This window comes from Ceratotherium simum, chromosome 19 (genome assembly GCF_057802395.1).
Source record: "Ceratotherium simum simum isolate JZ-2026a chromosome 19, ASM5780239v1, whole genome shotgun sequence".
Lineage (NCBI taxonomy): Eukaryota > Metazoa > Chordata > Mammalia > Perissodactyla > Rhinocerotidae > Ceratotherium > Ceratotherium simum.
The window spans coordinates 33,118,382-33,145,551 of NC_141918.1; the positions used below are offsets into that span (position 1 = coordinate 33,118,382).

At 37.9% G+C, this 27,170-nt stretch overlaps 1 protein-coding gene across 1 annotated transcript in view; it reads left to right on the top strand.

Annotated features, from left to right (window-relative positions):
• RPF2 (ribosome production factor 2 homolog) overlaps positions 1-27,170 on the top strand; it is a 34,939-nt gene continuing 7,769 nt past the window's right edge. The window contains exons 1-7 of the mRNA XM_004422216.3: positions 1-94; positions 2,157-2,289; positions 5,592-5,629; positions 12,258-12,297; positions 15,278-15,359; positions 16,017-16,093; positions 19,740-19,839. Coding sequence (XP_004422273.1) covers positions 72-94; positions 2,157-2,289; positions 5,592-5,629; positions 12,258-12,297; positions 15,278-15,359; positions 16,017-16,093; positions 19,740-19,839 — 493 coding nt within the window. The 5' untranslated portion in view covers positions 1-71. The remainder of the gene's footprint in view (positions 95-2,156; positions 2,290-5,591; positions 5,630-12,257; positions 12,298-15,277; positions 15,360-16,016; positions 16,094-19,739; positions 19,840-27,170) is intronic.

Below are 27,170 nucleotides of genomic sequence, written 5' to 3' on the forward strand. Positions count from 1 at the left end.
TCCGGGGCACGGGCGTATCTCGCAGGACTGCGCGGTGCACGTGTGTTGCTTCGGTGCGGGCTGCGGTCGCGATGGACGCCTTGGAAAGAGTTGTGTAAGTTGGCTGGCTCCCTGTCCCGGGGAAGGTTGGGGAGGGGGCTCTTGTGGCGGGAAGGAGTGATGTAGCCTCTACCCCTCGCTCCGCCTGTACCACTCTCCTTACTCACACCGTTTACCAGTCGGGCCGGGTCGGGGCCGGTCGACCTACTAGCCTGGGTCTCCTTCGGTTCGTGCCGCCTCCCGGGAGACAGAGAGCGGGGAAGCCCAGAGTGGGAGCCACGGGGTGGAGGTGGCGCAGAGGTATTGTCTGCTTTTGTCCTAGCCAGTTAGAAACGTCTTGGTTTCTGTCTGAAGCAGTGTGAGGGAGGTGGTGGAGGGAGGGTTACGAGCACAGACCTCGGAGTCTGACAGATCTAGGTGACAGGCCGGGCGCGTCCATTTAAAGCTTTGTGACTTTGGGCTATTTAATCTCCCTAAGTCTCAGTTTACTCGAAAATCGCGTTCATAGTAGCCAAGGAACTGTGAGAATTATTTGCGAGAATGTGTGTAAAGCCTTTGCTGCAGCACGTAGAAATGCTCATTTGCTTTTTGTTTTTCTCCCCCCCTTGTATACGTCTCCGAGTTATCCTTGATAACTGTTTGTTGATGTGATGTCTGTTTTAAATTCGTTCGATAAATATTTTTTAATCTCCTAAATATTCTCGGTGTTATTTGCTGTGGTTTTATTGCGATTTACCTGGGTTAACATGTCATCAAAAACAACAAATTCCTTTAGTCATTAATTCAGATATTTTCGCACATTTGCTATATATTTCTCTAGATGTGAGGACTGCAAATATCCGTAAGACTAGTTTACAGTTTAATTGGGGGCAAACAGCTAATAAAACGTGTAAGGTGTTACTTACATTTGTTGCTGGCTACTGAGAAGTAACAAACCACATGGAATATAGTGCATATAGCACTTGAATTGCCATATAGACGCTAAATATCTCTTGATTTGATTTAATAAATAATATGTCTTTATCAACCAGTAAATGATTAGAAGCTTTATATGTGCTTGACATTTTATCTGGAGAGGAATTTTTAAAGTATGCATGGTAAACTAAAGTGTGTGTATATTCTGTTTTTCTTCTCAAAGTGTCCGTAGGACCGGAAGAAGTAGGGAGGGTCATAGTTATTTAAAAAAAAGAAGAATTCTTTTAGTAGATGGCAGAGGACTGTTGGAAAAGCAACATGCTCATTGTAGTGGAAGCAGAGGTGAAACCCTTTATCTGAACAGAAATGTATAAAAACGTTCTATTCCTGCTGTTACATCATAAAGTCAGAATAATGGATTTGTTTTCTCTTCATATTTTGCAGGGTAATTGATCTAGATGAATTCTTAAATCTAGCTCATTTTGAAGATTTGCCTACTTACAAGCTATATGACCCCGGGCAGATTACTTCTCTGGGCTCAGGTGCCTCACCTGTAAGATAAAGATAATTGTACTTGTCTTGGTGAGGGTAAAGCCTTAATAGAACGACTATAATAAGTGTCAGTCATTATCATTCCCTTTTTGTGGAGTAATGTTTGACTTCTCAGCAGTGATGTTGGAGTGGGATAGTGTATACTTCCTTGGAGGCATTGTGGTCTTGAACCTGGAGGAAAGATAAGCGGTAGTTAGCCTCCCTATGTTTAGTAACTGCCCACAGGTTGATGAGCATTTGGTGTGCAGTTCTTTGTGTTAGGATACAGGGTACAGTTTGATTGCTTTAAGATCGAAGAAAAAATAATGGAGTAAAAATAGCAAGAGTATTCATTTGAGTCCTTTTTTTTTTTTAATAAAAAAAGATTTAGAAAAAAAGCAGTAATGAAAGAATGCTGGGAATATCAAAATGCAAGTCCTCTTGAAAAACTAAAAGCTAATAAAATTAGCACTTATTTAACAGTAATAACTGATTGTCCTTTACTGATTATCTCCCTAAAAAGTGAGATTTTGTTTAATGGTGGAATCCTAACTGATAAATGTTATATAATGTCTCTGTTGATTTTTAAGATTTTGCACATTAGTCAAGTCACGGTTTTGTAATGTGAGGAAAACGTTTTAAGTTGTTATGAATTGTTATTTTCTGAACAGAAAGCCCAAAACGAAAAGGGCCAAGAGATTCCTTGAGAAGAGAGAACCGAAACTCAATGAAAATGTTAAAAATGCCATGCTGATTAAAGGGGGAAATGCAAATTTAACAGTGACACAAGTACTTAGAGATGTGGTACGTATATATACTTATTTTTTAAATGGTATTGAAATCATTTTAGGAAATGTTCAGCATACTAGTTTGCATTGCTGGAGAAATACATAGATAAGTTTGCTTTACCTTATGAGCTGCCAGCTTTAGAGAAAAACTAAAGTTGGAGGTTATTTGCCTTGCCAAGGCACTGACTGCTGGTTTTCCTTAAAGCAACTAGTTCCCTTAGTAAATTTCAACTGTTTCCAATTATGGAATTTGGTTTAGTCACATTTAAGGCACATATCTAATTTGTAAAGTGAAATAACTGCATATTACTGTATATATTTATTCCTTCACCAACACCAGTTACTGTGCTAGGTGCTCGGGATTAACAGTTAGATAAGATGCAGTCTCTCCCTTCAGTGAGCTTAGTGAGGGAGACAGACAAGTAAAAAGTTATAGCATTGTGAATTAAGTGCTGTGCTGGAGGCATGCACAGAGTAGGATGGGAGGCAGAGTTAAAATCCCATAGGGGTAGCCACACACAGGATGGGCTCCCCAGAGATGACACAAGCTTCCTTTTGAAGGAGCAGTTGGAGCAAGAAGGGAGAGAGGAGGAGGAAGAGAAGGGCTTCCAAGGCTGAGGAAAAAGCTATGGAGAAGGGGCTGTGAAGGAGCATGATGCATTTGGGGAACTGCATATAATTGGGGATGGCTAAAGGAGAGTGGGCTAGATGAAGCCAGAACAGGCAGGGATCAGACAGTAACATGGAGCTTGAGCTGTATTCTGAAGGCTCTGAGGAAGCATTGAAAGATCTGAAGTGAGAGATATAATCAATCCTTTTAATTGGTTTGACTAGACAGGGTTGAGAGCAAATGAAGGAAACTAATTAAGCCATTGCTGTCAGCCAGTACAGAGCATCTGGAGTCTGGTGGCAGTGAACATGAGAGATGACCAGAGAGAATAGATGTTGAGGGTAGAAGAGTTGGGCAGGAGTAAGAAGTATTACTTACCAGGATTCTGGCTTGGATGCCTGATGAGTGACAATGCCAATTAGAGAAAATATCAGGTGGAGCAGGTTTGGAGGAAAGGTGATGTGTTCAGTTTAGGACATGTAATTTAAGTGAAGAAGATAAAAGCTCTGTTTTTTTCTACCTCTGTAGCCTGGTGTCTAGCCCAGTGTCTGGCACATAGTAAGTGCTCAATAAATATTTAATCAGTGAATGAAAGGCATAGTCTGTGGAGTTATCTAGTAGATAGTTGAATATTTAGGCCTTGAGTACAGCAGATAGATTCTTTGAGTTAAATCAACTAAGTAATTGAATAGATTTTTAAATGCTTTATTTTTTTTTTTTTAGTGAGGAAGATCAGTCCTAAGCTAACATCCATGCCAATTCTCCTCTTTTTGCTGAGGAAGATTGGCCCTGAGCTAACATCTATTGCCAATTCACCTCCTTTTTTTTCCCTTTTTCTCCCCAAAGCCCCAGTAGATAGTTGTACGTCATAGTTGCACACCCTTCTAGTTGCTGTATGTGGGACATACAGCATGGCTAGACAAGTGGCGCGTCGGTGCGCGCCCGGGATCGGAACCCCGGGCCGCCAGTAGCAGAGCGCGCGCACTTAACCACTAAGCCACGGGTCCGGCCCCTGAGTAGATTTTTAAACTTGACTAAACTCCCTATGTGATGGTCAATTCAGCTATCAGTGTCTAAATGGTCTCATCCTTTTTGATATGTTTGTCTGAATGTCATTATATTGTTGGAATACTGCCCCTGTCCTCTGAGAGCAGCACAATATTACGGATTATTACAATAGTTAACACTCATATTGATGACTCTGAGTTGTCAACAAAGTAGTAATTCATTACACTGAGGCAGGGAAACATTTGGTCAAGAGTCATCAAAAGTTTTAGTATTTAAAAAGATAGATTTTCCGGCCCGGCCCTGTGGCTTGGTGGTTAAGTGCGTGTGCTGCAATGCTGGTGGCCCGGGTTCGGATCCCGGGTGCGCATCGAGGCACCACTTCTCCGTCCATCCTGAGGCCGAGTCCCACATATAGCAACTAGAAGGATGTGCAGCTATGACATACAACTATCTACTGGGGCTTTGGGGGGAAAAATAAAATAAATAAAATCTTAAAAAAAATAAAAATAAAAATAAAAGGATAGATTTTCCTGGTGAATTTCCTTTGTTCACCAGCTCTGATAGTTGATGAATGATCATCTCACCTTATTTTTCGTTGTTTCCCTCATTTACCCCTTTCTCTAATGCAAGGTAATGCCTTAGATCTTTGTTATTTCCTATGGTAGAGCATAGGACCATACAGGTGATAAGTGATTATTAGTGGATGGGTGGAAAGAAGTAGGAAAAAAATGAAAAGAGGGTTGAATAACCCGAATTTTTTTAAAGGGCTGTGTTTCTGGCTAGTAATCTGATTGTCATCTTTGTGACTGTTTCTCAGTTCTGTTATCTCCAGACAACATTTCAATTCTGTCAGCCTTTCCTTATAGGATTTATTTTTTCTGTTTTCTTCTGCTCTACTTTCTACTCTCAAATTGTTTGCCTGGAAAGAAGGGAATAGGTAGAGTTTAAATCAATGAAGGAAATCATTTAAGTTGGATAGCCTCTTGAAAGGACATAGAAACCTTTTTTTTTTTAAAGATTTTATTTATTTATTTTCCCCCCAAAGCCCCAATAGATAGTTGTATGTCACAGCTGCACATCCTTCTAGTTGCTGTATGTGGGAAGCGGCCTCAGCATGGCCGGAGAAGCGCTGTGTCGGTGCGCGCCCGGGATCCGAACCCCAGGCCGCCAGCAGCGGAGCTCACGCACTTAACCGCTAAGCCACGGGGCCGGCCCAGGACATAGAAACCTTTAATTAAGAAAGTCCATGGGGCCGGCCCTGTGGCTAAGTGGTTAAAGTTCCTTGTGCTCCGCTTTGGCAGACCGAGTTCGCTGGTTTGGATACCAGGTGTGGACCTACATCACTCACCAGCCATTCTGTGGCAGCATCCCACATACAAAAAATAAAGGAATATTGGCACAGATGTTAGCTCAGTGCTGATCTTTCTCAAGCAAAAAAAAAAAAGAAAGAGGAAGATTGACAACAGATGTGAGTGAAGGGTGAATCTTCCTCAGCAAAAAAAAGAAAATCCAGTCTAGGTTAGAATGTTAAGCATGTGTTGCACGTTGTTGTAAGTGATCTAAAGGGAGCCAAGCAGAAGACATCAGAATAGGATTCAAGGACCAGGATAATCTTGTATAATGATTATTATAATGCTTTATTTTTATCTCTGCTTTTTAGAATGTGTTTTGTTTTGAAATCTATAAATTATGTTTTACAGCATGCACTGAAAAAACCATATGGCGTTCTGTATAAAAAGTAAGTCATGACTTCTTTTACTTTACTTTAAATTATATTGTTCCATTATAAAAGTAACAGCCAACCATTTTATGGAAGATTTAGGAAACTTTTTTTTTAAAAAACACTATAGGAGCTGGCCCCATGGCATAGGGGTTAAGTTCGGCACACTGCGGTTTGGTGGCGTGGGTTCGAGGGTTTGGATCCCAGACATGGACCTACACCACTCGTCAGCCATGCTGTGGTGGTGACTGTTATGAGAGGTTTGGGGGATTCGATCGGAGACGTAAAAGCAACTTTCCACTCCAAACAAATGGATTGAAGGTATATTTTATTATATAGAGGATAGTAAGGGCTATAGTCTGCAACAGAATAGGTCAGATATTAAGAGGGAAAAACATCAGCTCGACTGGAAAGGGAAAACACCCACATCAACTGAAGAGAAATGACACAAATCAACCGGAAAGACAAACACCAGGTTGACCGAAAAGAGAACACATCAGATCAATTACTTCACAATAAATCAATTACTTCACATCAAATCAATTACTCACAACATCCACACCCCACTGCCGGGAGAGTCCTGTCAATCGACACGGCTGGGCAAGGATCACACGTCCTGGGCAAGGCGTCCCTTCCACAGGTGGAACTCTCACCAGGGCTCAGTTTCCAGCAGTTTTTATACCATCAGTAATTTTCAGAGTAAGCAGTTACAGAGTTTGCAGAGCAAGCATTTAGTGTTTTCATGCACAAATGGTTATCAGTGGCGTACTGAGCCCCCTGGCTATCGTCCCAGCCCAGTAGTTGTGTACATGCGTTGTTCTCTCTAGTTATCGTCCCAGCCTGGCACAGATGGCCAGTCCGTCCCGCGCTATGACACCCAAAGAGCCTTGAAATGTTACAACTTGCAACTCTCTCGGTGGGAGAAAGGCCAGTTCCCACCACACAGAAAGCAGCTTTATATTTCTTTGTGTGCTGGTGGCTATAGGTCAATGGAACGGCCAAACATGGCTGTACGTATGTCTAGACAGGGACACACATACAAAATGGTGGAAGATTGGCACAGATGTTAGCTCAGGGCGATTCTTTCTCGAGTAAAAAGATGAAGATTGGCAACAGATGCGAGCTCAGGGTGAATCTTCCTCAACAACAACAACAAAACAAAACAAAACAAACTATGGTTCCTCACATACATTTTTTTTTTTTTTTGTGAGGAAGATCAGCCCTGAGCTAACATCCATCCCAATCCTCCTCTTTTTGCTGAGGAAGACCCGCCTTGAGCTAACATCTATTGCCAATCCTCCTACTTTTTCTCCCTTTTTCTTCCCAAAGCCCCGGTAGATAGTTGTATGTCATAGTTGTGCATCCATCTAGTTGCTGTATGTGGGACGCAGCCTCAGCATGGCCGGAGGAGTGGTGCACGGGTGCGCGCCTGGGATCGGAACCCGGGCCGCCAGTAGTGGAGCGTGCGCACTTAACCGCTAAGCCACGGAGCCGGCCCCCCCTTACATACATTTTTAATTTATTTCCTTCAGTCTGTTTTTTCATTTGTATTGAATATTCTTACATAGTTGTAATCATGGCATATATATATATTTTTTGAAATAAAATATGTATATTTGTATACTTATATTTTACTTACAGAAAAGCTGCAAAAATGGTAGAGTTCCCATATACCCTTCACTTAACTTCTCCTAATGTAACATCTCGCATAACTATAGTACAATTATGAAAAGTAAGAAAGTAACATTGGTACCGTTATGTTAACTACAGACTTGATTTTGGTTTGTACCAGTTTTTCACTAATATTCTTTTTCTCTCCTGGATCCCACATTGCATTTAGTTGTCATGTCTCCTCCAATTTGTGACAGTTGCTCATCTTTGGAGACCTTGTCACTTTTGAAGTGTACTTGCTAGTTACTTTGTAAAATATCTTTCAGTTTGGATTGTCCTGAGTTTCTCATGAATAGATTGAAGTTCTGCATTTTTGACAAGAATACCCCAAAGTGATGTATTTTTCTCAATAAATCATAACGCGGTATATGATGTCTTACACTGGTGGTGTTAACCTTAGTCAAAGTGGTTACTTTTTTTAGTTACTATTAAGTTATTAACTTAATAACTACTATAACTTATTAACTATTAAGTTAACTATAAGGTTACTATTTTTCCCTTTGTAATTAACAAACGTTTGGAGGAGATACTTTGAGACTATGCAAATCTTCTTTCTCTTCAAACTTTTGCTTATTTTTAGCATCCATTGTGGATCTTGTCTTTTTTTAATTGAAGTAACTGGTTTATAACATATAAATTTCAGGTGTACATCATTATATTTCGATTTCTGTGTTGATTACATCATGTTCATCGCCCAAAGACTAATTACCATCTGTCACCATATACATGTGCCTGAACACCCCTGTTGCCCTTCACCTTCCCCTCTTCTCCTCTGATACCCACTAATCCAATCTCTGTCTCTATGTGTTTGTTTTTTGTTGTTTTTACCTTCTATTTATGAGTGAGGTCATACGGTATTTGACTTTCTGACTTATTTCACTTAGCATAACACCCTCAAGGTCCATCCATGTTGTCGCAAATGGCAAGGTTTCATCTTTTTTATGGCTGAGTGGTATTCCATTGTGTATACATACCACATCTTCTTTATCCATTCGTCCCTTGATGGGCACGTAGGTTGCTTCCGAGTCTTGGCTGTTGTGAGTAATACTGCAGTGAACATAGGGGTCTGTGTATCTTGACGCATTCATGTTTTCATATTCTTTGGATAAATATCTAGCAGCGGAATAGCTGGATCGTATGGTAGTTCTATTCTTAATTTTTTGAGAAATCTCCATAGTGTTTTCCATAGTGGCTGCACCAGTTTGCACTCCCACCAGGAGAGTTCCCTTCTCTCCACATCCTCTTCAACACTTGTTATTTCTTGTCTTGTTAATTATAGCCCATTTTGACAGGTGTGAGGTGATATCTCATTGTAGTTTTGATTTGCATTTCCCTAAAAGATGTTGAACATCTTTTCCTGTGCCTGTTGGCCATGTGTATATCTTCGGCCATGTGTATATCTTCTTTGGAGAAATGTCTTTTCAGATCTTTTGCCCGTTTTTTAGTTGGGTTGTTAGTTTTTTTGTTGTTGAGCTGTATGAATTCTTTATATATTTTGGATATTAACCCCTTATCATATATATAGTTTGCAAATATCTTCTCCCAGTTGTTAGGTGGTCTTTTCATTTTGTTGATGGTTTCCTTTGCTGTACAGAAGCTTTTTAGTTTGATATAGTCCCATTTGTTTATTTTTTCTTTTGTTTCCCTTGCCTAGTCAGACATGGTGTTTGAAAATACCGGTTGTTGCTACGACCAATGTCAAAGAGCTTACTGCCTATGTTTTCTTCTAGAAGTTTTATGGTTTCAGGTCTTACATTCAAGTCTTTAATCCATTTTGAGTTAATTTTTGTGTATAGTGTAAGATAATGTTCTACTTTCATTCTTTTGCATGTGGCTGTCCAGTAGTTTTCCCAGCACCATTTATTGAAGAGACTTTCCTTTCCCCATTGTATGTTCTTGGCTCCCTTGTCAAAAATTAGCTGTCCATAGATGTGTAGGTTTATTTCTGGGCTCTTGATTCTGTTCTATTGATCTGTGTCTTTTGTGTCAGTACTATGCTGTTCTGATTACTATAGCATTGTAGTATGTTTTGAAATCAGGGAGTGTGATACCTCCAGCTTTGTTCTTTTTTCTCACGATTCCTTTAGCTATATGGGGTCTGTTCTTGTTCCGTATAAATTTTAGGATTCTTTGTTCTATTTTTGTGAAAAATGTTGGAATTTTGATAGGGGTTGAATTGAATCTGTAGATTGCTTTAGGAAGTATGGACGTTTTAGCTATGTTAATTCTTCCGATCCAAGAGCATGGAATATCTTTCCATTTATTTGTGGCTTCTTCAGTTTCTTTCAACAGTGTTTTATAGTTTTCAGTGTACGGGTCTTTCAGCTCTTTGGTTAAATTTATTCCTAGGTATTTTATTCTTTTTGCTGCAATTATAAATGGGATTGTATTCTTAATTTCTCTTTCTGCTACTTTGTTGTTAGTGTATAAAAATGCAACTGATTTTCGTTTATTTTGTACCCTGCAACTTTACTGTATTCATTTATTATTTCTAAAAGTTTTTTGGTGGATTCTTTAGGGTTTTCTATATGTAAAATCATGTCATCTGCAAATAGTGACAGTTTCACTTCTTCCTTTCCAATTTGGATCCCTTTTGTTTCTTTTTCTTGCCTGATTGCTCTGGCTAGGACTTCCAACATTATGTTAAATAAGAGTGGTAAAAGTGGGCATCCTTGTCTGGTTCCTGTTTTGAAAGGGATAGCTTTCAGTTTTTCTCCATTGAGTATGATATTAGCTGTGGCTTTGTCATATATGACGTTTATTATGTTGAGGTACTTTCCTTCTATATTCATTATTTATTTATTTGTTTATTTTTAATTTTTTTTGGTGAGGGAGATTGGCCCTGAGCTAACATCTGTTGCCAATCTTCCTCTTTTTGCTTGAAGAAGACTGGGCTTGAGCTAACATCTATGCCAATCTTTCCTCTATTTTGCGTGCGGGTCACTGCCACAGCATGGCTTGACGAGTGGTGTAGGTCTGCGCCCAGGATCCGAACCCGCGAACCCACGCCACTGAAGCAGAGCATGCCAAACTTAACCACTATGCCACTTGGCTGGCCCCTATACTCATTTTATTCAATTTTTATCATAAATGGATCCTGTATCTTGTCAGATGATTTCTCTGTATCTATTGAGGTGATCATATGATTTTTATTTTTCATTTTGTTAAGTGGTGGCATCTTGTCTATAACAGTGATTACTGTGGTGTTCTAATGGTGTCCTTCTGTTTCCACCATTACTGGGTATAGCTTCATGCCTAATATAAGATATTAACGATAATGCTTTTTGAAAAGTTTGGCAAAGTGCAATATACAGGTTTAATGACTCTTTACCTACTTTTGGTTTATTTTTTTAAATTAAGAAATGAAAATGATATTTTGTTTAACTTGCATTTTTCATGTTTCCAACATGTCATGTTAGCTTATTTGTAAATTGCTGTTAGCTATTAATCATAAATGTTGCAATAATTTTTCCTGGTTTGTTTGGCTTGTAATAATTTTTTAAAATACTTTTTCTTTTCTGATAAAAGTAATATATATTTATCTTAGATAATTGGGGTAGTGCTTAAAGCAGTAAATACTCACTCATAGATAAGCACTGTGTATATTTTGACATATTTTTTCCCAGTATATTTTTTATATCTATACATCTGTTTTATTCTTTTAAACAAAATTGAGATCATGTTGTTTATGATTCTCTTTTTCTTTAAATTCTTAAAAATGATGAATTATTTTATAGATACTTTATTTACAATGATTTAAAATCAGAAATTATACAGTGAGAATATAAACACACATTCTTCCCAGAATAACCACCACCATTAGTTTCTTATATATACAGAATTTCTTTATGCATATTTAAGCAAATAAAAATATACATTCTTTTTTTTTTTTTTTTTTTTTTTTTAAAGATTTTATTTATTTTATTTTTCCCCCCAATGCCCCAGTGGATAGTTGTGTGTCATAGCTGCACATCCTTCTAGTTGCTGTATGTGGGACTCGGCCTCAGGATGAATGGAGAAGTGGTGCCTCGATGAGCACCCGGGATCCGAACCCGGGCCACCAGCATCGCAGCGCACGCACTTAACCACCAAGCCACAGGGCCGGCCCAAAAATATACATTCTTATTTCTCTTCCTTTTGCATGAAAGATAGCATGTTCTACGTTTCTCTACCCACTGCTTCTCCATCTCCACTACTACTGTTCCTGGTTCAATCCATCATTTTTTTCTTTCTCTCCTGGGTTTCTGCAACAGCTCCGTAGTGACTCCTTTCACTCTTGCTGCACCACATTTCATTCTCAGATAGCAGGCAGAGCAATCCTTTAAAAAGAAAATTAGAATCCAGTCATATCACTGTTCTGCCTAAAACTCTCCAGTGCTTCCTGTTGCTCTTCTAATATCTACATTCCGTACCTTGACCAACAAGGCACAACATAATCTGGGCTGTATCTGCGTATTTGACCCATACCCCACTTTTATCCCTTAGCTCACTAAGCCCCAGTGACACCTGCCTTCTTTCTGTTTCTTGAATAGTCTGAGCTTGTTTCTGTCTCAGAATCTTTGCTTATTTTATTCTCTTTTCCTAGAATACTCTTACCCTCAAAACTTTTCCATGGCTAGCTCCTTATTTATCAGGTCTCAGCTCAAATAGTCATTTTCCACTCTTCACAGTAACAAAATGACCTATTTTACTTTTGTCACAACCATTATTTTTGAATCTGTTTATTTTTCACTGGAATGCAAGCTCCAGGAAAGTACAGATCTTGTTTGACATGGTGTTATAGTGTCCCTAGCTCCTAGAACAGTGCCTGGCACATAATAGGCACTAAATAAATATTTGAACCAATGAATATCCTTCTGGCTTCTTTTTTTGATCATCTGAATATGCAATTTACTTAATATATTACTTAATTATTATGGGTGAATTACTTATTAAGATTATTAAAATTAGGGTCACCTTTTTTTAATATTCTCAGGAAAAATATTACAAGACCATTTGAGGATCAGACATCATTGGTAAGTACAAGGATCTTTCAGATTTAAGAGAGCATATAAATGATTATTCAGACTACTTCATGCAGTACTCCTAATTTATGATTTTTTTGAATTAGAAATCATCCTGTGAGGGAATTGTGATGTAAAATGGAGGGAAATAAGACTTTTATACTTTCAAAAATATGAATGTAGATCTTATATTTCACTATGACTAGTATGTATATTCACTGCTTGCAAATACTGTATTGATAGAATTTTTAAAATTAAATTACATTTTAAGTACATAATTAATGAATTATCATAAAGAAGCTTGTTATGGATCTATTTTATAAAGCAAGTTTGATTTTAAAGATTTGACTTTTCGGGGGCCGGCCTGGTGGCGTAGTGGTTAAGTGCGCGCGCTTTGCTTTGGTGGCCAGCCTGAGGTTCACAGGTTTGGATCCCGGGCGCACACCTACGCACCGCTTGTCAAGCCATGCTGTGGCGGCGTCCCATATAAAGTAGAGGAGGATGGGCACGGATGTTAGCCCAGGGCCAGTCTTCCTCAGCAAAAAGAGATGGATTGGCGACGGATGTTAGCTCAGGGCTGATCTTCCTCACCAAAAAACTAAAAATCTTTGACTTTTCTTTCTTCAGATATTTTTAGAACTAGGAACACTACCTGAATTATTGCTAACAATTGTCAGTCACTTTACTAGAGTTAGTCAAATTTCTATTTGAGTGTATTGGCAACCAAAACTAAATAAAAAAGGCTAGTGAATGAAATCAGAAGATAAAAGGTGATATATAGGCAGTGGTGAATGATGAATGGACTTGGATTATGTGATGATATTCTTTCTAAAGAAAATCTTAAGGGAATAAGTGGTTTAAACTGTTTAAATTGGCTTTAAAAAAAATCGGAATGTGATTATGTTCTCTTGACAGGAGCACGTTACTTGTTTTTTCTTTCAGTTAGTGAATTTAAAGAAGAACTTTCTGAATAGAATCTCAGTAATTAATTAGAAGACTAAAATTGAACATCTTATCCTAATGTGGCAACTAACTGCAGTGAAAATTATAATATATTAAGAAAAATATTGGCAAAGTAGGCATTCAGTTTTTTACAAAATTCCTTTCATTGCAATCTTGAGTTTTTCACAGTCCTTTGTTGAAGAGCATGAAAGTAAAAATACAGGGCTTCACCCAGAATTCTAGCTCTTCCATATATCACTTATTGAGGACTGGTTTTGTTTTGTGGCACCATGATGCTTTTAGTTAAGTAACCACTTTGTAGCAGTGTTATGTTGTAAAATCTGTAGTATTCTGTACGTCTTTTATAATCTAGCGTTGATATAACAGCTTTTCCTACACTTGAAATTAATAAATCTTAGACGTCTAGAGCTCAAAATGGCTGTGGAAGCAGTGGTTGGAAATGTGGTTGAGTTCCTCCTCCTGACCCTCCGCCCCCAATCACACAGTTCTTACACTGTAGTCTTAGAACTGTGCTTGAGAACAAGAGTTGGCAAATACACCTGTGGGCCAAATCCCTGTTTGTGTGAGGCCCACGAGTTAAAAATGGTTTTTACATTTTTAAAGGGTTTTTTTAAAAAGCATATAAAAAGCCTAGAATAGTTACTTTTTGGCCTTTTGCAGATAATTTGACTATCCTAGAATTTTAACAAATAAAAAGACTTTGAAGAAGAATGACAGATGAGTACTATATGTATGTGAAAAGTAGTTTTATGGAAAGCTTTGGGGTATTAGTCATAAGAATGTAAAAAGAAGTTTTAAGAAATCATTTTCATTGACTTGAACATTTAAAAAACATTTTTTGAGCACCTACTTTGTGCCAGACATGGTATAAGGTACTGTCACAAAAGACATCTCACCTGGCCCTTGCAGATTTTTGCAGGAGGTATTATTGTCCCTGTTACACATGATAAAACTAATTCTCAGAAAGGTTGGCCACATCCTATAGTAAGTGGCAAAGCCAGAATTCTTGCATCTTCTGTCTCTGCATCTAGGCAAATGGGTAGTTGTTTGCCCATTTGCTTCTGCTTAAACACTGGAATGAATGATAACCAAACTAGGGGCCCACACCTCATGGATTCTTGTAACCAGTAAAGAAAAGTTGAGGATTATGGTTGTTTCATCTGTTGTTTAATTTTTTGTTATTAGTTTACGAAGCTTTTCCAACTAGGACTAGACTAGAACGTGTTGACTCTAATTTTTGTGTTGAGATTGGGAATCTCAATAAACTGAATCAAAGTATGTGAGATGTAGAGAGTGCAGGCCTCAGATTAACATGAGCCGTCTAGAATTGGAACTTCCATAACTGTATTTCCACTTCTCTCAAATCTGTAATGGAAGTCAACACTTTTGAGAGCCAAATGGAGAAGGTATCTCTTACCAGTAGGAACATCATAGATCTGTCAGACAGTCCTTGCTGGCTATGCAACATGGAACTAGTCACAGCTGGGGTGGCATGGAGCTTCTAGGGCAAGATTGCTGCGTGTATGAGGTTTGCAATGAAAAGTTGCTATATGCATTGTAAATTCATGAGTCCAATTATAAACATCCAAAAACACCATTTTGATTAATTCGTGTAGGTCTCCTGTGTATTCATGTGTGTTTTAAATGCATACTAAGATGTGCCATTGATGATATCAGTGATGTCCCATGAGTAAAGGCATTTGTTCAGCAAATGAAGTAGTTATTGTACAATTCCAGAATAACTGCACAGCTGAAAATAAATGGTCTCATTTTATTTATTAACCTAATAGTTTTCACATATTTTTAGTCTTGAACTTACATCTTTTTTGTAGGTACCCCAAATCAGAAAACTTGAAGTAAAAAGTTGGAAATAAAGTCCTTTTCCTCTGTTTATTCCTATCTGGTTCGTTAAGTCTTCATTAACTTCCAGTGAAAAACACTGATATACTTTTTTTTTTAGTTCAGAGGTATAATTCCTAAGGTTCATATATTTATGCATTGATTGGATGGAATTTCTTTGGTTTTACAGGAATTCTTTTCAAAGAAGTCAGACTGTTCTTTATTCATGTTTGGCTCCCATAATAAGAAGCGGCCAAATAATCTAGTAATAGGTAAGTATCATTTATGTTTTAATACTTTGATTTATAGAGTCAGCTCTGTGACTCAGATTAATTGATGGTCTTGAGGATTCAGGAATAACCAGTAAGCTCTAAGCTAGTTTTTTTTGCCCTTGTGAGTTTGAATAAAATTTTTTGTCTACCACTCTGCAGATAAAAAATGGGCATGTAAAGATTGCCCTACCTCAAGTTGTAGATATTTTTCTAATATAAAACATATATATCCTGAATCAGTATTAGAGTTAGAAAAAAACAAAGTGGCATACCTACCCACATAACTTAACTCTTTCCTGTAAATATCTGTTTAATGAATAAATTTGAGAAAGAATCCTTGCCTGGGTGTATTGAGACTTGGTCTGACATGCTCATTAGCTTAGGCAAGCCCTTTACCCTCTGTGGGGCTTCATTTACTCTTCTGTAAAAGAAGAGAGTTTGGCTAGTGATCTCTAACATCCTTTCCAGGGCCAAGATCACAACAATCTCTTCTAGGTAGGGTTGAAAACTTAAGAAAGGGAGGACATGTTTGGAGGGTATAAGGAGAAAGAAAAGAGGCAGATATTGAAACATTTTGAACATGCCAATAAATGGGTACATATAAGGCGGCTGTTTGAGAAAAATAAATGCTTAAAAGAAAATGTATTTTCTTTCTAGGTCGTATGTATGACTACCATGTGCTGGATATGATTGAATTAGGTATCGAGAAGTTTGTATCTCTAAAAGATATTAAGGTAAGATACTGATCATAAAAGTTAAAAGCCCTTTGTCATGTTGCTCTTGGGGAATAGTGACATCTTGTGGTGAAGAGTGCCAATACAGTTTTGTAGCTTAAATAAAAAAGAACTTGTTTAAATAAAAAAATTTTAAAACTTGTTTAAATAAAAAAGAACTTTGTTGTTCTAAGATAAGAGCACAATTTCATTTTACCTTTACTTTGAAAAGAGGAATATATTTATAGTGTATAACACTTGTGTGGATCTTCTGGCCCTTAGACTTCAGACTGTTACTGACTCTTGTCTAGGCCCATAGTTTAAATGCTATCCTCTCCCTCTGAATTATCACAGCATTTATTTTATGGAACCTCAAAAATACCAGAATTTTCAGTGAGCCCTGTTCTAAACCTAGGAAGCTTTGGCTAATCCTATAGTATTTTGGCTGCCAACCACCAAATTACTAGCTCAATCCTCCCCTTGGGGACTTGCGTTTTGTGTCTCCTTTGTTTGAATGGAAATATGAAACGAAAAGTAGTACGTAGTCTTAGAAAGACAAGAAAACTGTCCTAACACAGCTCCTCGGTCCAAATTGGCCTTCTGCTCCCTCAAAACTCTGCTTCTGGCTTAATCTACTCCATCAAATACATTATTTCCCTCAGACCTCATAGCTATCCCATGTAAGGCTTATTGTATTAGATTTGTATAGATTTGAGATTGAGTCCCAGAGGGATTCCATTGGTGACCTAGAGTCATATATATAGTAAATAGTATAACCAAGATTAGGACTCAGACTTGGAAAGAAGGGAGATTGAAGTTTATAATGGAAAGTTATGTAACTTCTGAGTTTATGGATTGTTGAGGCTCATGGTATAGTTGAAAGAATTATAGCAAACATATAATCCCTCCTTTTCTAAGCCTTTCCCTAAGAAGAGGACATGCCTTCCAGGTTTCCTGTAGGTTTGAAAAAAGGCTCTTATCAGATCCCCACTTAGTCAGCTACACTGACTTGTACCAGCTTCCTCAGGTACAAGGTAGAATGGTGCCTGAGATTGGATTTAGAGGCAGAACACTTAGAGGCCTGTCTTGGGAAATTAGGTGACGTTTGTGACTTGACAAGTCAGTTACTTCCCTGACTCTCAGTTACAATCAAATATTAAATAAGTAAAACTACATCAAATGAGATATGTGAAAATGCTTATCAGTGAATATAATATATTGGAAGGTGTTTTGTAAAAAGTGTGTAAGCTGTGATGCTTTATTATGGTGGAATCCGTCCATCATTATATTACAGTTTCTCTTTGGGGCCATGCACAAATCCTTGGAGATAAGCAGCAGATCCCCATTTTACCTTTACCACTGCTCCTAGCTTGGTCACCAGTTAGTGGGCATGAGCGCTGGCTGATGCATGTGTGCCAACCCCTCTACTCTCCACTTTTAAGCAAAGAAATACTTCCATCACTGTGTAGCTTCGAAACTGGACCACAGAACCATTATTGTTTGTCAGGTCTCATTCAAGAACTGTTTAAACTGAATACTAAATATTCACTGATGGAGCATATCCATAACTATAAAATTCATTAATTGATGAGAATATGCTTACATTGGCAATCCCAACATAGACTGTTAGCTAGTCTTTCACTTTTTACCCCATTATTTGGTTACAAGCTTATATTTGTAGTATGTTTTGGACTTGCAAAGTGTATGTTTTGTTACACTTTCCTTTTATATTTATTTCTTCTTCAATTCTACCTCCTCTTTTTTAAGACATCTTCACCAGGTATTTCTTTTCTCACTTGCTTATTTTGGTTGCCAAGCATCATCCCTCTGTTAATTCTTAAGCAACAGGTGATTAGCCTCTAACAGGGAAGTTGAGTGATTATTTTAGGAGCCTATTTTCTAAGATAGCCAAACTTCTAGGGATGGTTATTCTACATAAAATAAGCCTTAATGAATGAGATGATGAAAATTTAAGGCTAGTTGATTTTATTTTAATAGGATGAAATACATTGCAACTGCCTGGGGATATCTTATTTGAAAAGTTTGTATATAATTTATAAGAATTATTTCCTTCTTGTTCTTTGTTTAAAAAAACTTAATTCAAAAAGTTAGTTCAGGGGCGTAGTGGTTAAGTGCACGCGCTCCGCTTCGGTGGCCCGGGGTTCGCAGGTTCGGATCCCCGTCGCGCACCGATGCACCGCTTGTCATGCTGTGGCGGCGTCCCATCTAAAGTAGAGGAAGATGGGCACGGGTGTTAGCCCAGGGCCAATCTTGCTCAGCAAAAAGAGGAGGATTGGCATGGGATGTTAGCTGCCGGCTGATCTTCCTCACAAAAAGAAAAAAAACAAGTTAGTTCAAGGACTTCGCATAATTATAGTGTTTTTAGTATACTGTATCACAGTATTTATATATTTTGAATGTTTAGTGCCTTTCAGACTACTTGAATAAAACTCATCTCTTGTGGTTTCTTCTAGTTCAGGGTCTTCACGTTGAGAAAAATGTCAGTGATCTACATGTTAAGTACTGTGTCACATAACTTGTTTAGTTATATTTTTATGATGTGTATACTGGGTCATGATTTAAGGTAATATTTTTTATTACTGTGCATTGTGGTCAGGATGGTTCGAAAGCCAAAGTTGTAGTTGATGTTGCCTCACTTTCTCTTACCTCCTGTCTACTTAAATAGCCCCCATAGACCTAGGAGTAGCAGTGGAGGGTCAGGCAGGCACAGATGGAACATGGAAGAGTCATTGGGTCTCCAATGTCCATTTAGGCCCTCAATCAGACAGACAGATCGTAGGCACATCTCGTAAGTATAGACAGTTAAAGTGTGGGGTTTGGAAGCAGAGAATGTCAACAAGAGTGGTCATGGTGAACAGGGAAACAACAGGCGACCTCTTGTCCTAGGGCAGAGGATATTTGTTTTTTTGTCTTGTTTTTCTGGATTTTTTTGCTAGGTTTGGATAATGCTTGATTGATGTCAGAGCAGAGGTACTAGAATCAATGGGAAGCTCAGACCAGCAACCATTCACCATCCTCCATAAATCAGTCCTTCAGTTAAAGAATTTTTTCTGTTTGATTTTTTTCTTCTTCCACTTTGGTGGCTTTTAAGTCCTCTTATAACTCATATCACATTCTTATTGGTATAGAAAATCCAGAACTGGACAAAATAATATAGTAAACTTCAACCCTGCTGGGTGAGGATTGCCCACACTTTTTCTAGCTTGTATAAAATTATATTGCTTCCGTGTGCATGTTTAGTTCCTAGTTTAGTTTATAGTAGGAAAGGCACAATGGTGCAAATAATTCAAAGAAATTAAATTTATTTTGACTCTGGGATGCTGGCTATTAGAGGGCCATGTTTGTTTTGTAGCAGGTTTAGCTTTTTATTTATTCTTTGCATTGAATAATGTTAAGAAGTAGTTTACATCATTCAACCACTTATTACTTTGGCAGTGTGAGGGAGTGGAACAAAAAATTATTTTTTAGTATAAAAATCTGTAAGTTTAAAAATCCAAACTCTGTTTTTTAGTCTAAAATTAGTATTCATAGACATAGTTTTAGGACAGTTAAGAAAATGTGAAAACAAATCACTGTATTTTAAAATCAGCATATTAACGGTTTAGACTTGATAATTATATAATTACAATTTTTTTTCATTTCACAGAATAGCAAATGTCCTGAGGGAACAAAACCTATGTTAATATTTGCTGGTGATGATTTTGATGTAACAGAAGACTACAGAAGGCTTAAAAGTCTTCTTATTGGTGAGTATGTTAATACTTACTATCTGCAGGGGGAGTTCAGGTGGACAATCTAAGACTGTCATTGGGGCGCTTTGCCACTTCACTCTAGGTGTACAGCTTTTTCTTTCTCCTTTTTCTCTCTGATCTCTTTTCTTTTTTTCCTTTTCATTATTTTCTTTATTCCCCACTAGCAGCAGGGGAGAGTTAAAGGGATGTTATATTTTATAGATCATTATTTATTTTTAGTAACTGTGGTATCAACCTATTTATATAGCATTTTACACTTTATAAGATGCTTGCACCCATCTCCTGTCATTATTATCATTAAATTTAATTTAGAAAATTGAAAAGTTAAATTTTCAAGATTGTTATACATCACCCACTTCCAACTCAAAAACCTCTGTTGTTTTTCTTAGTCTGATATATAAGGCTTTTCACGTCATAACCCCATATAACTTGCTTTTATTTATTTATTTATTTATTTATTTATTTATTTATTTAATGAGGACGATCAGCCCTGCGCTAACATCCGTGCCAACCCTCCTCTTTTTGCTGAGGAAGACTGGCCCTGGGCTAACATCTGTGCCCATCTTCCTCTACTTTATATGGGACACCGCCACAGCATGGCCTGACAAGCAGTGCATCGGTGCGTGCCCGGGATCCGAACCTGGGCTGCCAGCAGCGGAGCGCCCACACATAATCACTATGCCACGGAGCCAGCCCCTGCTTTCTTGATCTCCCCTAATTTCCTTCATCCCTTTTCCATTAAAAAAGTGGTTTGTTGAAAATATACTATGCCCATTCCTATTGTCTTTTCTTTCTTTTTTTTTTTATAATTTTATTTATTTATTTATTTTTTCCCCCAAAACCCCAGTAGATAGTTGTATGTCATAGCTGCACATCCTTCCAGTCACTGTACGCGGGACGCGGCCTCAGCATGGCCGTAGAAGCGGCGCGTGACGCGCCCGGGATCCGAACCTGGGCCGCCAGCAGTGGAGCACGCACACTTAACTGCTAAGCCACGGGACCGGCCCACCTGATTTCATTCTTATTTATCTGGTTTCTTTGGTTCTTGCAAGTTTCAGATCAAGTTTCTTTCCCAGGAAACCCTCAATGACCTCCCCAGCTTCTTTCATTTCATTATATTCATCATTCTAAGTGCCAGGCATGTACTAGGTACTTTATATATATTGCTTCATTTTCATAATAACCTTGTAAGGTTGTTTTATAGATGAATTATTCTTAATGAACTATGCTGGTTCCTAATGATTTATGTAATGACTACATCCTTGCCTGTATGTTCACAAGTCACCTTCTTAAAATCCAGTCTACAGTTATTGTCATTGTCTGGGATTGACATTAAATTACTAGTTTTAAACCCTTTTTTCTCCTCTTTTTTGAAAAGCTGGCATTTTTGTTCTCCATGATTTCTTAAAGGTTACTAATGCTTAATAGTCTGTGATCACATCTGCCAGCTCTTTTCTACCTCTGGAAAGTAATTTAGTTTGTCCCTAGAGATGTGAAGTCTTGTGATACTCAGTAGCATTTTCTCAAGTTTAAGTAATCTATTCCATTTGAACTTTTCTTGCACCATTTTTACAAGCTATGCCACACTTTTTTGGTTGCCCTTCTTTGAGATTTTTATATACATTGCCCTAGATCACTTTTGAAAAGTCGGTGGAGTATATGTTATAAATAAATTAAATTATTTACATGCTCTTTACAAATCTGAGCTGACCAAAAAAGGTTTGTGGGCAGACTCCTTGCTTTCGTTTTTCCTTAATTGGGATTTTGTTGTTAGTACCATTGAGTGGATTCTGACTCCTAGTGACTCTGTAAACAGCAGAGTAGAATGCTACCCGCTCTTTTTGTGCCATCCTCTCACCTTCTGGTGCTGTGTCAGCCAATACTATTCATAGGGTTTTCATGACCAATTTTTTTTGGAAGTGGGTGGCCACGTCCTTCTTCCTAGTTTGTCTAGTCTGTAAGCTCCACTGAAACCTGTCCACCTCTCTCCTGCTATTTGAAATACCGGTGGCATAGCTTTCAGCATCACAGCAACATGCAGCCACCACAGCATAGCAACCAACAGACTGGTGGTGTGGTTCCCTGACCAAGAAGTGAACCCAGGCCACGGCAGTAAAAGTGCCGAATCTTAACCACTAGATCACCAGGGCTGGATATTGGGATTACTTATGGTCTTATTGTTGGGATTACAATTTTCAGAACTTCTCATTTCTCTTATTAATAATGGCTGTTTTTTAAAAAACTGAGTACCACTGTTACCTGTTTAATACTTACTAAAGCTCTTGAGTTTGGTGACATTCCATTTTACAGATGGGGAAATGGAGGGTCAGAGAGGTTAAGAGCTGTTAAGTAGGTGAGTCAGAATCGAAATCCAAAGCCTGAGCATTTCTGCCTCTGCTGTTCATCTTCCCCATGGTGAACAATTCCCTTTCTAAGTCTTTGCTATAGGTTCTTACCTGTACTTTTCATGAATTAAAAAAAAAATTCATACATGAAAGACAATGACCAACATTTCCTTCTTCCACTATTACATACCCTGAAGTATCAGGGGTGTTTTTCAAAACAGCTAAGATTGCTGTTACTTGTATTCCATTGGCCCAGATTTCCTGCCTTTTTCCCCCTAGTTCTTCCCTATAGTTATTATTTGTCAGTGAGGGGAGTACTTATACTGTAATTTGTTATAACAGAGAGGGCTTTGGTTTAAATGGTTTTCGTAAAAACTTTATTATATTATTTTCTGCTTCCACTAGGTGGCAGGAATGACCACATAATGCAGCAATGAGGGAGTGGGAGCGAAAACCAAAAAGGAATCTGTGGAAAGAAAAAAAAGAAACGTAGAGGAGTGGAGTGAGATTGTGGGGCACCAAGGGAAGTTGAGTTTTTAATATAAGTATGAAGTAAGACAGCTGCAGACTTCTTGGTTTATGTTGTGTGTTCAGATGGAATAAAGTATAGCAGTAGGGAAAGAGAATTTTATCAAGGACTTTCTTCCTTCTAGGAAGTTCTTTTTTTTTTTTGTAATTGGCCAGAAGGAAAAGTTACTTTCTTAACTTCGGTATTTTCATGCCAGGTACTCACTTTGTTCGTTCTGAATTTTGCTTCTGTTTTGTTTTCTTAAATATTGTATAGTTTTGTAGCTAATCTTAGTGGGTCCTGCTTTTCTTTATAGGAAACCGGTAAATAACTATTTTTAGGTTCAGTGCATCCTAATTTTTAGGGCTACTTTTTTATATGACTGTTCATTCTAAAGATGATAGTAAGTCAAGTAAAAGGTTAGTTTTATTAAATGTTCCTTTAAGGCCTACCGTAAATTTAACTACCTTACTGGGTTACTTTTTCTTCATTGCCCTTATCTACATCCGTGGTCACTGTTTTAATTTTTTTAACCTTTCTCATCTCCTAATTCTTATTCCACTTGAAAAATATGTAATAATGAAAACAACTACCATAGACCAGGTCAGGTAATTTATTAAATTTAATACCCTTTCTACAGCCCTACAAAGATAATTGTAGTAATGTTCTCAGGCTACCATAGCAAGATACCATAGACTGGGTGGCTTAAACTTCAGAAGTTTATTTTCTCACAATTCTGGTGCCTAGAAGTCCAAGATCAAAATTTCTGGTGAGGACTCTTGTTGGCTTCTTGCTGTGTGCTCACATGACTTTTCCTCCATGTATGTGCAGGGGAGGAAGGGAGGGAGAGAGACACAGAGGAGAGAGGGTGTCAGCTTTCTAGTGTCTCTTCTTATAAGGTCACTAATCCTGTGGGATCAGGGCCCCACCCTTATGACATACCTCATTTAACCTTAATTACTTCCTCAGAGGCCCCATCTCCAAATAAAGCCACACTAGGGGTTAGGGCTTTAACATATGAATTTTAGGAACACAAACATTCAGTTCATTATGGTAATGTTATTCCCATGTTGTGGATGAAGAAATTGAGACTAGTTAAGTTACTTGTCTAGAGTGAAGAGCTAGTAAGTGGCAGAATCAGGATCTTGTCTATTCTCTGACTCTAGATCCCCTGGTCTTTCCCATCAGCACCGTGGTCAACCTCCTGTGCCCTTTCCCAATGTATTTACTCATGGAGACAGCCACACTTGAGATCTTATCTTTGCTTGGATTTGATCCACTGAAAAGTCCAAACTGGGGCTTTCCTTTTGACTGTAATCAATTTGTCTTCTGCCTCTTCCACCCCCTTACTTCTCTTTAACTGGGTTTTTATCCTTATCCCTATACTCATAATATCTCCCTTTTTACCTCAACCATCATTCCTGCCCATTTTAGGGTCAGACTTTTGGGCAGTATTCTGAGTTTTGACACATTTTAATCCGTCACTCCTTTGATATTTCAGACTCCTCTTGTACTTTGATTTCCTCAGTCCTGGAATCAGCTGTTTCTCTAAGGAGCCTTGGGTTTTTTGTAAGTGAGAGATTATTTTAGAAATCACAGTCTGGGTGCTAGGGATTTTTTCTGGGTTGGTCATTGTTTTTAAGCTTTGTAGTGGACAAAACTATGAAATATGTTTGTTTGTTAAGATAAAATACGTCTTGAGTTCATACTAAAACTTCTAACTCAAATTTAGGGCAAAAAGGATCTTCACTTAGCTTCATTGACCTCACATATGTACCTTCTTTCATCCATGACAAAAATCCAGATTCTCAATGACTCCAAAATAATTATGCATTTACTTAATACTGTACTATACATATAATAGTCTCAGAATAAAATACCAATCCAATATTATACTGATCTTATGCAGTTGAAGGTTGTTTTTTTGTAGTTCCGTTTGTCTATAAGATATATCTTATTAGGAATATAGGGTCAGTTTTCTATGTTTTGAAGTCGCTTGAAGAGTTCTTTTCTGTATGATAATGCCTCCAGCTCAATCTCAATACACAGGTTCATTTCATTTTGTTTTCAATTTTTAGGGATTACTTTTAAATTTTCTTCGTTTTAAATTATTTTTAAACAACTTTTGAGGTATAATTTACATACAATCAAATGCACATATTTAAAGTTCTAAAATTTAATGGATTTTGGCATATGTATACACCTCTGAAAACACCACTGCAATTAAGATACAGACACTTGCCATCGCCCCCCAAAATTTCCCCGTGCCCCTTGGCAATCTCTCCCTTTTCTCTATTCTAAGCAAACATTGATCTGCTTTCTGTCATTATGGATTAGTTTGCATTTTCTAGAATTTTTGGTAAATAGAATCCTACCTGGCTTGGCTTCTTTCACTGAATTTGTTTTGATGTTCATCCATGTCATTGTTTGTATCAATAGTTCGTTTCTTTTTGTTGCCAAGCAGTATTCCATTTATAGGTATTCCACAGTTTGTTTATCCCTTCATGTGTTGATGGACATTTAGGTTGATTCCAGCTTTTGACTGTTATCAGTAGAGCTTCTGTGAACATTTATATGCAAATTTTTGTGAGGGCATATGTTCTCATTTCTTTTGGGTAAATGCCTGGGAATGGAATGATTGGGTCATTTGAGTAGTGTACATTCAACATTTTAAGAAACTGCCAAACTATTTTCCAACATGGTTGTACCGTTTTACATTCCCACCAAGAGTGTATGAGAGCTCCAGTTGCTCTGCCTCCTTGCCAGTACTTGGTAGACTGTTCTTTTTAATTTTAGTTATTCTGATGGGAGTTGTATGCTGATAGTAATGTGTTTCCAAAGTCAAATCTACAAAACAAAGTAGTGGTATCATTGCAGTTTTAATTTGAATTTTCTTCTTCTTCTTCTTTTTTTTTTCTTGTGAGGAAGATCAGCCCTGAGCTAACATCCACGCCAATCCTCCTCTTTTTGCTGAGAAAGACTGGCCCTGAGCTAACATCCATGCCGATCTTCCTCCATTTTATGTGGGACACCGCCACAGCATGGCCCGACAAGCGGTGCGTAGGTGCAAGCCCAGGATCCGAACCCTGGGGCGCCAGCAGCTGAGCGCACGTACCTAACCGCTATGCCACGGGGCAGGCCCTAATTTGCATTTTCTGATGACTAATGATGAACATCATTTCATGTGTTTGTTGGCCATTCATATATCTTTGGTTCAAATCTTTGCCTGATTTTTTTGGGGGGGGTTGTCTTATTATGGAGTAATAAAGTAGGGGTGTGTGTGTGTGTGTGTGTGTGTGTGTGAGATAAGTCCTTTGTCTCTTTGTCTGATATATAATTTTTGAATATTTTCTCTTAGTCTGTGGCTTGCCTTTTTGTTTTAATGATGTCTTTCAAAGAGCAGATGTTTTTAATTTTTGTGTGAAGTCTGTTTTACCCATTTTTTTCTCTAATGGTATGTTCTTACTGTGTTTTGTTTAAGAAACCTTTGCTTATCTCAAGATCTGAAAGATTTTTCTCTTATATCTTCTCAAAGTGTTGCAATTTTAGGTTTTACATTTAGGTTTAAGATCCATTTTGAGTTAATTTTTGTGTATGGTGTGAGGTAAGGATCAATGTTCTTAAAACTTTCTACCTTCATTTCATTTTTTTTTTTTCCTTTCCTTTTCATTCTTAAAAGCTTATGGGAAAAGCACATATGCCTGTGAGGCTTGCATGACAAAAGCTGTTTTAGGGGAAACCGGAATGTACATATCTTGTTCGCCAGAATGACTGTGACTTCACTAACGCTACCACAACAGTGAACGGGGCTTTATTAACTTGGCCACTGAAGAAGAGTCAGATTTTGGCAGAATCATGGGAAAGCTCTTTATTAATAAGGATCAAAATTTACATCAAAATACCTTGAAAAGATACATACTTGGTTTATACAAATATCCATGTGGGATTTTTGTTGGAGGAATGGGGAAGTGTGGTGTATACATGTGCACACACACTCGTGTCCATTTTATGCATGTTAGTGCTGTGATTTTTTTGTGGGGGAGGTTAACCACGAGAAAGAAAAAGCAAACAACAAAAGATGTATTTATCCGTGCACATGGAGATAATTCCCATTTTATGAGCTGATGGGAAGAAGGAGGAAAAATGCTGAGTGGCTACAGATTGGGACACAATGAAATTTCCTGTTTACTATGTCACCTGCCTTGGGGCAGCTCTTCTTAAGTAATTGAGTTGGATAAACTTTTATGTATAACTTTTTCTTTGCTAAATGTCATTTGTATATTTCCGTTTAGCCTCCTCAGGGTTCAATCTTAGCTGTAAAATGAGGGGACCAAACTTGATTGCTGTTTTCCAAACTTCTTTCATTCTTGTGCCACCTTCATAGCTTTAGCCAAGTCATGTAGTATCCATAGTGTTGTTCACTGGAGATTTTTCTTTAAATTGACTCCTCTTTTTAAAAGGAAACTTTATGT